Source organism: Carcharhinus amblyrhynchos, chromosome 1, assembly GCF_965287045.1.
Source record: "Carcharhinus amblyrhynchos chromosome 1, sCarAmb.v2.hapA, whole genome shotgun sequence".
Lineage (NCBI taxonomy): Eukaryota > Metazoa > Chordata > Chondrichthyes > Carcharhiniformes > Carcharhinidae > Carcharhinus > Carcharhinus amblyrhynchos.
The window spans coordinates 145051701-145068311 of NC_137324.1; the positions used below are offsets into that span (position 1 = coordinate 145051701).

General features: G+C 40.5%; 1 protein-coding gene and 1 pseudogene across 1 annotated transcript in view; one reads left to right on the top strand and one right to left on the bottom strand.

The window, feature by feature from the left end:
* Positions 1–832: 832 nt before the first annotated feature.
* The window catches only part of ppid (peptidylprolyl isomerase D), a 41133-nt gene continuing 25354 nt past the window's right edge, over positions 833–16611 (bottom strand). The window contains exons 6-10 of the mRNA XM_080193475.1: positions 6547–6653; positions 3591–3753; positions 2618–2704; positions 2429–2471; positions 833–2316 (exon numbers count right to left, since the gene is read on the bottom strand). Coding sequence (XP_080049601.1) covers positions 2228–2316; positions 2429–2471; positions 2618–2704; positions 3591–3753; positions 6547–6653 — 489 coding nt within the window. The 3' untranslated portion in view covers positions 833–2227. The remainder of the gene's footprint in view (positions 2317–2428; positions 2472–2617; positions 2705–3590; positions 3754–6546; positions 6654–16611) is intronic.
* Positions 13795–16609, top strand: LOC145348383 (large ribosomal subunit protein eL31 pseudogene; annotated as a pseudogene).

The following is a 16611-nucleotide window of genomic DNA, read 5'->3' on the forward strand; positions in this document are numbered from 1 at the left end:
TCACCCTGCCTCCCCACTCCCCCCTCCTCCCTCTCACCCTGCCTCCCCACTCCCCCCTCCTCCCTCTCACCCTGCCTCCCCACTCCCCCCTCCCCCCCTACTCCCCCCTCTCACCCTCCCCTCAGCAGCACCCTCTTGTTCCTGACCCTCAGAGTTAGCCAGACTAGGGGGTGTGAATATCTCTTGTACCCCATTATCCAGTTTACACTCCCTCTCCCTGATGAGCCTCAGTGTCTGAAGCTCAGAGTTCAGCTCATCTACTTTGAGCTGGAGCTCTTCAAGCAACCAGCACTTACTGCAGACATGGTCACTGTGAAGTACCTTGGGGTCCACCAGCTCCCACATCATACAGAAACAGCACATCACATGCCCCTCCATCACAGTCTCTTAGTGATTTCTAAGCACAGTTAAGAATTTAAACTTACCTCGCCCTTTTCTCCCAAGCCCTTTGATCCAAAGCCCTTACTGCTCACTCTGCTGCCGCTGTCTACAGCAATCCTCCTTTTAAACTTTGCGTGGTTAAAAAAAAAATCCCTTCCCACAAAGCCCCGCGGCCCGCTTCCTGTCTGATTTTTAAAGTGGAAAAACCGTTACAAAGCCCGCAAAAATCTTTACAAAGGTAATCACTTACCTTTACTCGATGCAACCTTCACTCTGCTCACTCCAGCGAACAAACTACTGGCAACAAGCCTCTAATGGATCCTAGTGTAAAGATGGTCAATTATTCAAGGAATAGTTTTGTTATAATGCACAAAATACAAATTACCCTTTAATGAAGTATGAAAGCTTCAAACTAAACTTCTAAACAAAGCAAGTCTTTTATTGAAAAGACAAAATTTATTCATTTATGAATATACTGTATTAGCAGATACATTGGTCAGACTTCTAAACAATGAGTTCATGGTAATCAGTATTGAATATTTTTCTGTTTAACTTCTTGTAAACAATACACATCAGGGTAGTGGGCAAAACATACATCAGCTTCAACATCTATATGGGTTGAATTTGACTTTAGAAATAGTCTTTAAAAAAATGGCCTAAGTTCCAGCCTGAAAGTAAGATGTAGACATCAGATGTCACGGTAAGTGCAAGTTTGAATGAACTGTACAACTACTACAATACCTGAAAATAAAGAATAAATTTGGCATCAAATTTTACCCCTCATTAAAGTAGTAAAGTTTATTTATTAGTCACAAGTAAGGCTTACATTAACACTGCAAAGAAGTTACTGTGAAATTCCCCTAATTGCCACAGTTGCATTTCCAGGTCTATGCATCTTATCCTTTGTACCGACCAAACAAAATATTTTCTTTGCTGAAATATGAGTAAGGTATAATACCTCACTCAGTGTTCCTCTAATTATTATAATGTAATTCATGGGCTTTTTGTTTTGTGGTTTTGCAGGAAAGGAGGAGAAAAGTGAAAAGTTACAGGAATTGAAAAGCAACTGGATCAATATCCAAGATAATGTCATCTTCAAAAACAATAAAACTGACAGATGAAAAGCTGCAAGAGCAGAATATAAAGTCAGTTTTCAATAAAAAGGGTCATTTTCCCATTTGTTCTCAAAAACATAAGAATGTTGAAACTGAATTAATTCATCTTTAATCACCTTCCTTTCAATTTACAATTAAACTGCATCAGATTTATTATTGGACAAACAACTGTGCAAATATGAACAAATATTATATGATAGGTATAAATTTTAAACACAGTCCTCCATATATGAACTAAATAACCACAGTAAGTTTTGCTTATGAGCCATACATATTGTAACCCTTTGCAGACCATCAGTATTTTAGAATCACAAATGAAGACATAGTAACAAGCTATTTAAAAAATCAAGTCTTCAAAAACAAGGACAGTGATTCACACATAGTGTTACTTCTTCCCTATATTGCTCTGCCATATGTTTATTAAGTGAAAAAATCTATAAATAGAAACATCACTATATCTTGCAACAAAAAAAACAAAATCAGACCTCAGTTCATGATATTTATTTTAATAACCAACACTTAACTGCTCCATTCCAAAAGACACTTCGCAGATAAGGTGTCAGCAACAGAACTGATTTGCAGCATTTGTCCACCCCCTAGTCTCTATAATTTTCTTTAAACCATGTGCACTTGCCTGTAAAACAGACTACATATCCAAACAAACTAACTGTCCTCAGAAGATTAAGACAAAACAACACCCCAAAGGGCTGTTCAGCAGTGGGAAATAAAAATCAAGCAAACATTTTTGCATAAGTTGCTTTTTCTTTCTCTTTCTCTTCCTTTTTCTTTTGTTTCACTCTGAGTATTTCATTGTTTATAGCTGTAAAAATATAAAAAGGAAACAGGCTGAATTAATACTTGTGAGCTAAGGAGATTTTCATGTTATTTTTCCACTTACTCTTGTATGTACTGGAAGGAATTTTACAACTTACCTTTGTCTTCAGGTGTAATTTCCTGAGCTTTCTTAAGATCATCCTGTTTAAACACAAAAATTTAAATCACTCATTCCACCTTGTCAATGCATCATCGATTTGAGTTCTTCAGTATCCTTTGTTAATCTGCCGTTAGGGAGTATTAAAGGATGATATACCAAACCAATAGAATTTATAATGCTACAGTACCAGTGCTTGATCATAATCTTTCTTTGCTTGCCAGGCTTGAGCTCTTCTGTAAAGCGCCTTTGTGTTTGATTGATTTATTTCAAGAGCCTGTTCGAGAAAGATATTATGTTAGATGTGTGATCTGTTCCTAACAGTAATTGCTAAATATTTTTCTTTTCAGTAGTAAAAACGAGGAAACTTAATTCATATTTTCTAAATCCAGCAACAGGAATAAAAACAAAATGCTTGAAAAACTCAACAGTTAGGCATGTGTGGAGAAACGATCAATAATTCATGTTCATAAACATTTGTCAGAACCAATCACCATCACCTGACCACACAAGAGTCCACCACTGCCTCAATTTTTATTCCTCTTATGCCTTTGTTTTTCAACTGCCTGCTTTTCTCCTTAAACAAAAATACTCATACTTGCTGCGTGGGTTTTCACCCCAGTTCAGCCAAATTAAATGCTGTTCATTTCAAATATATACAGTTCTGACAAAAGCCTTTTTTTTTTAAATTCTAAATAGCTTTTCACATTAAGTGGAAAAAAAATGTTCAATCCATGCGAAGTTGCCACTTGTACGCAGAATTTACCCAAAATCGTAATGTAATCTAACACAAAAATATTTCTGGACTATATAAATGGAAGTTCTAAAATGTTACAATCCTGTAAAAAAAAGATAAATCACTCAAAGCTTCCACTGATAATTCCTACACTATTTCGAGATATCATGTAGTTTGAAAGATCCAAGGTTTAAATTTTGCTAATAAATCATGTATTATAAAATGCAATTTTTTCCCAATACATTAATTGATGTGTCTTGAATAACCTTAAGTATAACAATCCTCAGCTGTATCCTGATAACAATGCTGGTTATTTTGGGCCACTCTATCTTTACCCAGGCATTTGTGGCCAAATGTGTTAGCAATGACTTAACTTGAGTATATTACGCTAATGTTTCGCAATTGTAATTAAATATCAAACACTAACCTCATCACAGCTTTCAATAGCAGCATCCCAGTCAGAGAGCTTCAGCTTGCAGGCAGCAATGTTGAGATTACAGCTTAACAAAATAGGTTCCAGATTTTTAATTGAGTCCAACTTCTCTGTTGATTTTCCACCATCATTTTCATCTCTTAAAGCAGCTGCGTATCTTGAAGGGAATATTTTAAAAATGTTAAAACTTTAGGTTCTCAAGATACAAATTCAAGACCAGAGCGGACAGCAGTACTAAAATCAAATAACTATACTGGCAAATTAAAATTCCTCTTACCCCAAGTTCTCTCAGCATTTCAAACAAATAGGTTGTGATTTTCTGCAACACCTGTACTCAATTTTTCTGTTTAACCCAATTTCTGTAATACTATCTGCCATCATCCTGCACCCAACCCCACTCCTAGTCAATTCACTCCTAATCCCTTCTGCGAGTGGGGTTACAGTTCAATGGAAACCACGATACCTAAAAAATAGCAAATTGTAAGCCTAAACCCAGTATAAAGAAACAATTTATCTACAGGGACACTACAACAAAATCTGATCCTGTACTCACCCTTAGATTTGCACATGAAAAATTCAAGCATCTATCACTGGAAAGTGAACAACAATGAGGATATTGCTGATCTTCAACCCCATCCCCAATAGATCTTGAGATCAACTCCAGCCACCCACACTGACTCAACTAGCTCAGCAATGACTAAGGACTGAACATAAGACTATCAAGACTTATACGGCTCATGAGCAAATCTAAGCATGTAAGTTTAACACTTAAATATCCACACTATTGAATATACATTCAAAAGCCATTGACAGATTCCAAACATTTTATGTCCATAAGGTAAGGGTGAGCTTGGGGAAAGAGAGAATCCATATTGTAATACCTGTAAAATTATTTTACCATTTATAAAGTATTTGTACTTTTGTATCACAAGGATGAGCTGGGTTTAATTGTGGAGAAATTTTGCCACTCAAGTAGTAGGTTTATACATAATGAGCCAGATGCTGCTGAATTAAACAGTTTAACAACATCTGTCATTTGATAGACTTGCCCCACACACTTTAGCTTAAAAACTTATATCCAAAGTTGCTGAAAGCTCAAGCTGATAACAGCGCAATGAGGGAAACAAGCGTACAAGGTTTGGAGTGAAATGGGAGACCAACAGGGTATCTCTGTAACCAATTACTGTAAGTAATTGGAATACCAACATTTAGGAAGCTCAATGCCACCCATGACAAAATTTGCTTCATCGGTACTCTACCCACTGCATTAAACACTCCCTCCATCACCAATACAAAGTAGCAGCAGTATGTACCAGCGACAAGATGTACTGCCACAACTCAACAAATCTACTTTTATGACAAGTTATTCGATTACTATCAAAATGGGTTTTATCAATCAAATGTGGAAGTCACATACGAGTCCTTAAAGAGCCTCATGTGGCTCTGGAGCAAAAGACTGCAGCCCCTTCACCTAAAAAGGACAACAACAGCTGATGCATGGGAATACCACCATCTGCAAATTCCCACCCAAGTTACATACCCAGTTTGGGAATATATCAGCAACATCTCTGGGTCAAAATCCTGGAATTCCCTACCCGTCAACATTATGTAGTACCTTCACTAACATGGACTGCACTGGTTCAAGAAGTCAATTCACCACCATCTTTTGATGGGCAATTAGTGATGCACTAAAAATGCTAGTCTTGTCAGTGATACTCACATTCCATGAATAAATTTATATTTTCTTTTAAATCAATTGAAGATCAAATCATGCACATAAAGAGAAATAAGAATTGTATTACGAGAAATAAAGTCAAAGAAGAAAACAAAGTTCAATGTAAAATCTGGCATTGTTAAAATTTAGCTCCTGAATGAACAAGTCCTCTCTTGTAATAGTTATTTTCTGTGCAAGAGTGGTTGATTTGAGTGACCACATCATTAAAGTGTACTTACACTTGAAATAGCAAGACTTAACTTTCTGTGGCAAGTTTGACAGGCAAAATACCACAAGTTCCAAAACCACAGGGAAGCAAAGGGTAAGATACCATGAAAACAATAGTGAAGCAGCCCAACTGCTGACAGCAACCTTTGGATATTTGAGCTGCATCTGCTCTTCACCTGAAGTTTCTACATCGTTTATACATACAAATAAGGAGCCATTATCTTATCCAATTCTGGAATAATGAGTCATTTACTTACAGCACAGGAGGAGGCCACTTGGCCCATCAAGTCTATACCATCATTCTGTGCAGCAATGCAATCAGAACTTCACTCCATCCCATGGCCCCGCATCCATCAAGTGCCCACCCAATTTCTCAGTGAAATCATTGATCGTCTCTGCTGCCACTATTCTTGTGAACAGCAAGTTCCAGCTCATTGCCAATGTGCAAGAAGGTTCTTCCTCACATTCCCTAATTATTGCCCAAAATCTTAAACTTGTGTCCTCTACGCCTAGATCATCTCTCCCATTTCCAAGCCGCCATCCCAATGTCCCTCTCCCTCCTCCTCTCCATCAGTATCTCATTCTCCATCCCTCCTCTGCCTCATCGACATCTCCTTGCCAACTTTCATTTCTCACTCCTCTCCATCCCTACAGACCCCTTTCTCACACTCCACTCCGTATCCAGTTCTTCTCTTCATTCTCCCCCTCACCCCTTCTCCTTCCCACTCACATCCTACTCCAACAGAAGATTAATCATATCACTATATTTAAATGATAGCATGTATTATGTTTGCTTATTCTAGAATCTTTACTATTATAACCTCCCTCCTAAATTTAGCAAAGGGTTTCAAAAGTCATTCTGAGTGACTTGATTGGTTCACATTTTTCCTGCTTGCTATCTTCTCTACTGGACATAGTTTGTGGATTGGTAGTTTTGTGCATTTTGATTAGTAGTTTTTGTTCTTGCTTTTCATTTGTACCTAGTATCATCACTGGACCCACAATTACCTTAAAGCTTTGGTGTACTTCTTCTCTGCCATTGTCCAGTTTTGGGATTTAAAGAAGTTATTCCCAAGGTTCTTTAAGTCTCCTGCAATCTGTACAATTGTGTCCACCTGTTTAAACAGATTTTTTAAAAAATGCTTTGTCAGTCAATGAAAATATATCAAGAAAATCAGTGTATCATGTAACCAAAAGGGAAAAGTTCACATGATACTCCAATTCTGAATTACTATTTCACTTTTTTCACCTTCTTAATCCTTTCAGCACTTCTAAATGGCTGGATCACTTCTGACAAAAGGTTAAAGGCAACTCTATAATAGAAGGCCTGGCTGCCTTGTCAACAAAAACCTTAACGAGTGTGGGTTTCATCAGTTATTTTCTACGGAACATGGTACCACCATCCAAGTTACATGGCTCCTGCACATCTGATGCCACTTAACCTTGTACCTCTTTTTCCACTGGTAGCCTGCAGGTCCATGCCTGATTTTTACAGTATGGGAACAAACCTAAATCATTTTCTGTAAAATGTTCATAGCATCAGTTTATGTAGCTTTCAATCGTGTATCTAAACACTTAATATTTATAGTAGAGCCCTAAAATTTAATATGTCACAGCAAGTAGGATTGGCATTCCAAAAGTGCCCTACACCTAGCCATAGCTCCAAGCCATAATGAATATATTGTACTGGTAGAATGCAAAAGTAAATTCAACTCTTGTTCACCAATTTGCAATTGCTATACAGTAAACGTCATTAATTAAGCAACAATATCAACTTGGTTCTAACATTCAATGTACTAAACCCGTACGGTACAATGTGTGCTATGGTGAAGAAAAAGATCCTTTGTTTCAATAAATGGAATACAGGATTCATATTACAGGAACAATTATACAGTGGTTATCTTGTTATATTATTCAAATGTGATTTCGAAATTCATGCATATATAGAACATTACAGCGCAGAACAAGCCCTTCGGCCCACAATGTTGCGCCGACCAGTTTTTTAAAAAAAACACTGACCCACTAATCTAAACCAATCCCTTTTCGTCCATAAACCTATCCACAAATCTCTTAAACGCCCCCAAACTAGGCGCATTTACAACCGCAGCAGGCAGGGCATTCCAATCCCTCACCACCCTCTGGGTAAAGAACCTACCCCTGACATCCGTCCTATAACTACCACCCCTGAATTTAAAGCCATGCCCCCTCGTGCTAGCATTCTCCATCCGAGGAAAAAGGCTATCACTATCCACCCTATCTAAACCTCTAATCACCTTATATGTTTCAATAAGATCCCCTCTTAGCCGCCTTCTTTCCAGCGAAAACAACCCCAAATCCCTCAGTCTCTCCTCATAGGACCTCCCCTCCATACCAGGCAACATCCTGGTAAACCTCCTCTGCACCCTCTCCAAAGCCTCCACGTCCTTCCTGTAATGTGGGGACCAGAACTGCACACAGTACTCCAAGTGCGGCCGCACCAGAGTTGTGTACAGTTGCAACATGACGCTGCGACTCCTAAATTCAATCCCCCTACCAATAAACGCCAAGACACCGTATGCCTTCTTAACTACCTTATCTACTTGATTCCCAACTTTCAGGGATTTATGTACACATACACCTAGATCCCTCTGCTCCTCCACACTATTCAAAGTCCTCCCGTTAGCCCTATACTGAACACATCTGTTACTCCTACCGAAATGAATTACCTCACACTTCTCCGCATTAAACTCCATCCGCCACCTCACGGCCCAGCTCTGCAACCTGTCTAAGTCACCCTGCAAACTATGACACCCTTCCTCACAATCTACCACACCACCGACTTTGGCGTCATCAGCAAATTTACTAATCCACCCAACTATACCCTCATCCAGATCATTAATAAAAATTACAAACAGCAGTGGCCCCAAAACAGATCCCTGAGGCACACCGCTCGTAACCGAACTCCATGACGAATATTCACCATCAACCACCACCCTCTGTCTCCTATCTGCCAGCCAATTCCTGATCCAAGTACCTAGATTACCCCCAATCCCATACATCTGCATTTTCTGCAGAAGCCCACCATGGTGAACCTTATCAAACGCCTTACTAAAATCCATATATACCACCTAAAATCCATATATACCACAAATATATATCACTCAGGACTGCAATATAATCTGGGTATTGAGTGAACAGTTTACAGAACATGGTGTGATCAGAGAAATATATTCCAAGAAGCCCCAGTATTCAAGTTCAAAATGATTATTTCAAACTTCTGAGAACCACAAGATGTTTGAGAGTAAAACCCAAGTATTATAAGAATTATATTGAGAAACGTCAACCTAAATTAATGCCAGAGAGAAAGGAAAAACAATGATTTATGCAGAAAGGAAAATGGCCACAGCCATAGCTCCAGGCCATAATGAATTGGGAGGCTGATAATGACTTTGAGGCATTAAAGAAGTTTAACCAAAAGTTCAGTAACTTTCTAAAAGCCACGAGTAAAGGCGGACGGATAAGCTACACCTTTTAGTAAGCTGGAACATGAGTAAAAATGACAATAAAAACAGGTGAAATTTAGCACACATTTTCAGCCAAAATGAAACAATCAGATCCACCATTATGAATTTCAAAATAAGGCAGGAATCGGGTGAACAGATCTCCCAAAGCTGGAATTCAACCAAATACCTAACACCCATACTAGGTAAAAAGGTTACCTAGGCTCTTCATAATTTTGCATACTCCAATCAAGTTAGCTCTCAGCCTGCATTGTTCTAAGAAAAACAGCAATAGCCCACCCAACATAAAGAACACAAGAAATAGGAGCAGGAGTAGGCCATCTAGCCCTTCGAGCCTGCCCCGCCATTCAATAAGATCATGGCTGATCTGAAGTGGATCAGTTCCATTTTCCCGCTCTCTCCCCATAACCCTTAATTCCCTTGTCTGTCAAAAACCTATCTACCCGTGACTTAAATATATTTAGCGAGGTAGCCTCCACCACTTCAATGGGCAGAGAATTCCAGAGATTCACCACCCTTTGAGTGAAGAAGTTCCTCCTCAACTCCGATCTAAACTGCCCCCCCCACTTATCTTGAGGCTGTGCCCTCTAGTCCTGCTATCCTTTCTGAGCAGGAAGAATCTCTCTACCTCTAACCTATCCATCCCCTTCATTATCTTATACATCTCTATAAGATCCCCCCTCATCCTTCTAAACTCCAACGAGTACAGACCCAGTCTATTTAGTCTCTCTTCATAGGCCAACCCCCTCATCTCCGGTATCAGCCTAGTGAACCTCCTCTGCACTCCAAGGCCGATACATCCTTGCGCAAGTGCGGCGACCAAAATTGCACACAGTACTCCAGCTGCGGCCTCACCAGTACCCTGTACAGTTGCAGCAAGACCTCCCTGCTTTTATATTCTATCCCCCTCGCTATAAAGGTCAACATACCACTCACCTTCTTGATCACCTGCTGCACTTTCAGACTGGGTTTTTGTGACTCATGCACAAGGACCCCCAGGTCCCTCTGCACTGTAGCATGCTGCAGCTTTTCGCCCTTTAAATAGTAATCCCTCCTACTATTATTTCTGCCAAAGTGGATAACCTCACACTTGCTAACATTATACTCCATCTGCCAGGTCCTCACCCACTCGCTCAGCCTATCCAGATCCCTCTGCAGACTTTCCACACCCTCCGTGCAATTTGCTTTTCCACTCATCTTCATGTCATCAGCAAATTTCATCACCCTACACTCAGCCCCCTCCTCCAGATCATCTATATAAATGGTAAATAGCTGAGGCCCCAGCACCGATCCCTGCGGCACTCCACTAGTCACCAACCGCCAATCAGAATAGCACCCATTGATACCAACTCTCTGCCTCCTATTAGACAACCAATCCTCTATCCAAGCTAACACTTTACCCTCAACTCCGTGCACCCTAACCTTCTGAAGCAACCTTTTGTGAGACACCTTATCAAACGCCTTTTGAAAATCTAGAAACACCACATCCACTGGTTCCCCTCTGTCTACCGCACTAGTCACATCCTCATAAAAATCCAATAAATTTGTCAAACACATTTTCCCCTTAACGAATCCGTGCTGCGTCTGCTCTATCAAACCATTCCTTTCCAGGTGCCTCACTATTTCTTCTTTGATTATGGATTCAAGCATTTTTCCAACTGCAGACGTTAAACTAGCCAGCCTATAATTCCCTGCCTTTTGTCTGCTACCTTTTTTAAACAGCTGCAGCACGTTAGCCGTTTTCCAATCTTCCGGCACTTCCCCAGAATCCAGTGAATTTTGGTAAATAATCACTAAGGCATCCACTATCACCTCTGCCACTTCCTTCAGAACCCTGGGATGCATTCCATCCAGTCCTGGGGACTTGTCCGCCAATTAGTCCCGTTAGTCTATCAAGCACTACCTCTCTAGTGACAGTAATTGCATTCAGGCCCTCAACTCCTACCGTCCTTCTATCTTTAATATCCGGCAAACTATTTGCGTCCTCCTCCGTGAAGACCGAGGCAAATAACTTCTTTAAGGTCTCAGCCATTTCCTCATTTCCCACCACTAAATCCCCCCTCTCATCCTCTAAGGGTCCAACATTCACTCTAGCCAACCTCCTCTTCTTTATATATTTGTAAAAATTCTTACCGTCCTTTATATTTAGTGCTAATTTAGCTTCATAGTCCATCCTTCCTTTCTTTATCAACTTCTTAGTCATTCTTTGTTGATTTTTAAACCTTTCCCAATCTTCTAATCGCCCACTACTTTTAGCCACTCTGAATGCATCAGCTTTTAATTTAATACTCTCCTTTATTTCCTTCGATAACCACGGCTGGTTATCCCTTCTCCTACATTCCTTCTTTACCATTGGCTTTCCTCGGAGCTTCAATTATCCAGTGCCAGCAACATTCTCGTTAATTTTTTCTGTATTCTCTCCAGTGCAATTATGTCCATCTTGTAGTGGTATGACTGCACACAAAACCCCAGCTGTGGCTTAACCAATATTTTATATGGTTCCAGCATTACATCCCTGTTTTTGTATTCTACATCTGGTGCAATAAAAGTTGGTTGAATTGGGTCCCTGGCATTGTGAGGTAGCAATGTTAACAACTGTGCCACCATGCTTCAAAACAATTTTGTGTAGAGCTCCAAAGCTGCAGAGATTACTCTTGGCATTTTAGAATTACAATTTCAATCTGAAAGCCAGAAAGAGAAATATTGCTGGCTGTTACCGTATCTCAACCGCTATCACACGAAAAAAATCTAGGTGTAAGGATCCATCAATACAGATTACTAAAAGACAGTCAAAGTAGAGATGAAACCAATAAAAACCAATAGTTACAGGTGCACTCTCTGAGCAAGTGATCCAAGAACTGTTTGATAAGGTGTAACAAACTCAGCCAGCAATGCAGCAGTATTGGTCAATCTGAGATGGCAAATTACTGGAAGACGATATTCTGCTGGTTGAATCTAGAATCAAATGTAACCAAAATGACAGAACTTTTTCAGAAGGCACATGAACCATAGACAAGTTACGACACAGGAGGAAGCCTGCCAGCTGAATAAACTAGTCAACTTCCAATGCCCAGTCCATTGCCTTGTAGGAACAGGTCCAAATTACCTTTTAAACAAATTGAGGGTTTCTGCCTTAACCATAGCCAATAGAGACTGATAGCCAAGTTCCGCACACATGAGGACGGTCTCAACAGGGATCTTGGGTTCATGTCGCACTAATTGTAACCCCCGTGACTTGCCTGGGTTTGCAAAACCTCACTTACTGTACTGTCTGGAGACTCTGTAACCTGTGATCAGTGCTCCTTCCACTCACATTGTCAGCCACTTTAGGTCTTGAACAGCAGGTTAGGTGTAAGGATTCGCATTCTAATCAGTAATCTCTAAACTGTCTGTGCTTTATATGCTCTGTCCGAGGCCAGAACTCTCCATTCACCTGGCGAAGGGGCTAACCCCGAAAGCTTGTGAGTCTATTATCAAATAGATCGGTTGGACTAAAACCTGGTGTTGTCAGACTTTTTACTGTGTTTACGCCAGTCCAACGCCAGCATACCCACATCATAACCATAGCCAGGACAGCGAATTCCAGACACTTATCACCCACACTGGGTGAAAAGATTTTTCCTAGACACCAAGTAATTTTGCATGCCTCACTCACTTGGCCCTCAGCGTCCTCTGTTTTAAGAGAAACAGCAACAGTCTACCCAATCTTTCCTCAGAGCTTCAACTTTCAAGCGCCAGCAACATACCTGTCAATCTTTTCTGTACTCTCCCCAGTGCAATTATGTCCATCCTTTAATGGTATGACTGCACACAAAACTCCAGCTATGCCTTGACCAATATTTTATACAGTTCCAGCACTACATCCCTGTTTTTGTATTCTATATCTGGTGCAATAAAGGAAAGCATTCCAATTGCCTTCTTTATCACTATCTATCCTGCCAGCTTCAGGGACCTATGGATGTGCACTCCAAGATCTCTCAATTCCTCTACCCCTCTCAATATCCCCTCCCAAAATTCATAACCTCACAATTCTACTGTCAGTTTTCCATCCACTCAACCAAGCCTTTGATATCATTCTGGAGTCCACAGCTATCTTCACTGTCAACTACATGGCCAATTTGTGTCAGCTGCAAATCTTCCAACCCTGCCTTCCACATACAAGTCCAAATCACTCATTTATACAACAAATAGCAAGGCACCCAATGCTGAGCCCTGTTGAATGTCACTGGAAACTGGCCATTTGCTAAAATGTCTATTGATCTTCATTCTTTGTTTCCTGTCACAGAACCAATTTTGGATCAAATCTGCATGTTCCCCTGTATCCCATGGAGAAGGAACTTTTACTTTTCTGACCAGCCTGCCATGTGGGATTTTGTCAAATGCCTGACTAAAATCCATGTAGATATATCCACTGCACTACCCTCATCACTCCTCATCCTTAATTCAAGAACGACACAACTTTCCCCTAAAATCACGCTGACCATCCCAGATTAATCCATACCTAAATAACAGTTTATCCTGGCCCAGAATTGATTCTAATAATTTGTCCAGAAGCAAAAGACTGGCCCAAACTATAACTATTTGGCCGATCCCATACACCCTTTTTAAACAATATTGTAACATTCACTGGCCTTCTGGGACCTCACTTTTATCTACAGAGAATTGGAAAATGATACTCAAGAGAATCTGCTGTTTTCTTGCTGGCTTCCTTAAACAACCTGGGATACAATCCATTCTGCCCTGGTGATTTATCCACCCCACTAAGAAAAGTGGAGAGAAAAAGAAAGGCTGTTCTGCCATTAACAAGGTGGTTACGAGGGAATACACAGTAGATGTGCACAAGCGCATCCATGGCGTGGGTTTTAAGAGATGCGCAGCCCATGCCATTAAGGAGATCCGTAAATTTGCAGTGAAGGAGATGGGTACCCCAGATGTCCGCATTGATACTCGTTTGAACAAGGCTGTTTGGACAAAAGGCATAAGGAATGTTCCATATTGCATTCGTGAGCGTTTATCCAGAAAACGCAATGAGGACAAGGACTCGCCTAACAAACAACTCTACACATTGGTAACTTATGTTCCTGTCACATCATACAAAGGTCTGCAGACAGTTAATGTTGATGAAAATTAAATTGTAAAATGTTATGTTTAAAAATAAACTCCAAAAAGTGAAAAAAAATGTCAGTTTCTTCAATACTTCCTTTTTCATTATGCTTACTGTATCTAATGTTTCACAAGCCTCCTCATTAACTAAAATGTCTGCATCATCCCTCTCCTTTATGAAGACAGAAACAAAGTGCTCATTCAGAACCCTGCCCACATCTTCTGCACCAACGCACAAGTTGCCTTGTATATCCTGGATAGGCCCCACCCTTTCCTTGGTTATCCTCTTGCCCTCAATGTACTGGTAATGACACCTTTTGAGATTTCCTTGATTCTAACTGCCAATACTTCTTCATATCCTCTCTTTGCTTCCCTGATTTCACTCCCATAGTTTTGATACTCATCTGAGCAAACTTTTTTTGTGACTGCCATAAGCTTTCATTTTCCTTTTTAACTTAATCTATACGCTTCTGATAACCAAGGACCCTAGGTTTAGCAAATACCACCTTTCTTCTTTGTGGGGACATATCTTCACTGTGTCCATTAAATCTCACTTTTGAATACCTTCCACTGGTCTGGTACTGATTTCCCTTCAAGTAGCTGTAACCAATCCACTTTCGTCAAATCACCTCACAGTTTGGCAAAATTTGTGTTTCCTCAATTTAGAACTTTAACTCCTGTTCACGCTTCATCTTTTTCCATAATTATGTTAAATCTAATCATGATATGGTCATTATCTCCAAAAGGGTCACCAACCACTACTTTATCTTCTTGCCCAGCTTAAGTTCCGAAAACTAAAACTAGAATTGTATTCCCTCTTATTACCACTATACAAATGAAATAGGAATAGAAACCCTAAGGTACAGAAAGAGGCCATTCAGCCCATCGAGTCTGCACCAACTACAATCCCACCCTGGTCTCACCCCCATATCCCTACATATTTACCCAGTAATCCCTCTAATCTACGCATCTCAGGACCAAGGGCAATTTTAGCATGGCCAATCAACCTAATCTGCACGTCTTTGGACTGTGGAAGGAAACTGGAGCACCCAGAGGAAACCCACACAGACATGAGGAGAATGTGCAAACTCCACACAGACAGTGACCCAAGCCGAGAATCGAACCTAGATCCCTGGAGCTGTGGGGAGCAGTGCTAACTGCTGTGCTACCGTGCCGCCCATAATGATTTGGAGGAAAATGCAGCTGGTCTGATTAGTAAGTTCGCAGACACCAAAATTGGTGGAGTTGCAAATAGTGAAGGAGTGTCAGAGGATACAGCAAGATATAGATCGTTTGGAGATCTGGACAGAGAAATGGGAGATGGAGTTTAATCCACACAAGTGTGAGGTAATGCATTTTGAAAGATTCAATGCGTGTAGGAATTGTACAGTAAATGGTAGAACCCTTAGGAGTATTGACAGGCAGCGAGATCTGGGCGTACACATCCACCAATCAAAGTGGCAACGCAGATAGATAAGGTAGCCAAGAAGGCATACGGCATGGTTGCCTTTATTGGTTAGGGCACTGAGTATAAAAATTCGCAGGTCATGCTGCAGCTGTGTAGAACCTTAAATTAGGCCTCATTTAGAATATTGTATACAATTTTAGTCGCTACTCTACCAGAAGGATATGGGTGCTTTGAAGAGAGTACAAAAGAGGTTTACCAGAATGTTGCCTGGTCTGCAGGGTATTAGCTATGAGGTGAAGTTAGATAAACTCAATTTGTTCTCACTGGAATGACCCGGCAGAGGTTTACAAGATTATGAGTGACATGGAGAGAGTGGATAATCAGATGCTCTTTCTAGAATAGAAAAGTCAAGTGTTAGGGGACATAAGTTTAAGGTGCATGGGGAAAAGTATAGAGGAGGAGATGTGCGAGACAGCTTTTTTTAATACAAATAGGTGGTGAATGTCTGGAACCCGCTGCCCGGAGAGCTGGGGGGAGCAGGTACAATAGCAGCATTTAAGAGGCAACTAGATGAATATATAAATAGGATGGGAATGGAAGGATACAGATGCCGTAAGTACATATGGTTTTAGTTTAGACAGGTATCATGATCGGCGCCGGCTTGGAGAGCCAGTCCTGTGCTGTACTTTTCTTTGTTCATTGGACTTGTTCGGTCCTTGAATGCAACTTAAGAATTTTTTGTGTTCTCTGTGTACTCCACACTGTTTGCATCCCAGTTGATATTAAAATAGTGAAGTCCGCAACTACTATTACCTTATTATCTATGTACTTAGGAATTTGCCTACAACCTCGCTCTTCTATCTCACTCTCAATCTTTGAGGTCTATAGTACACCCCCAGCGTGGCTGCCCCTTTTTTATTTGAGCTCAACTCATTTGGCCCCATTTGATGATTCAATTCGTATATTGTCCCTCCTCACAGCAGTAATTAATTCTTTAACCAATAATGCTGCACCCCCACCTTTTTTGGCATCTTTCCTACTCTGCCTGAAAACCCTATAAGC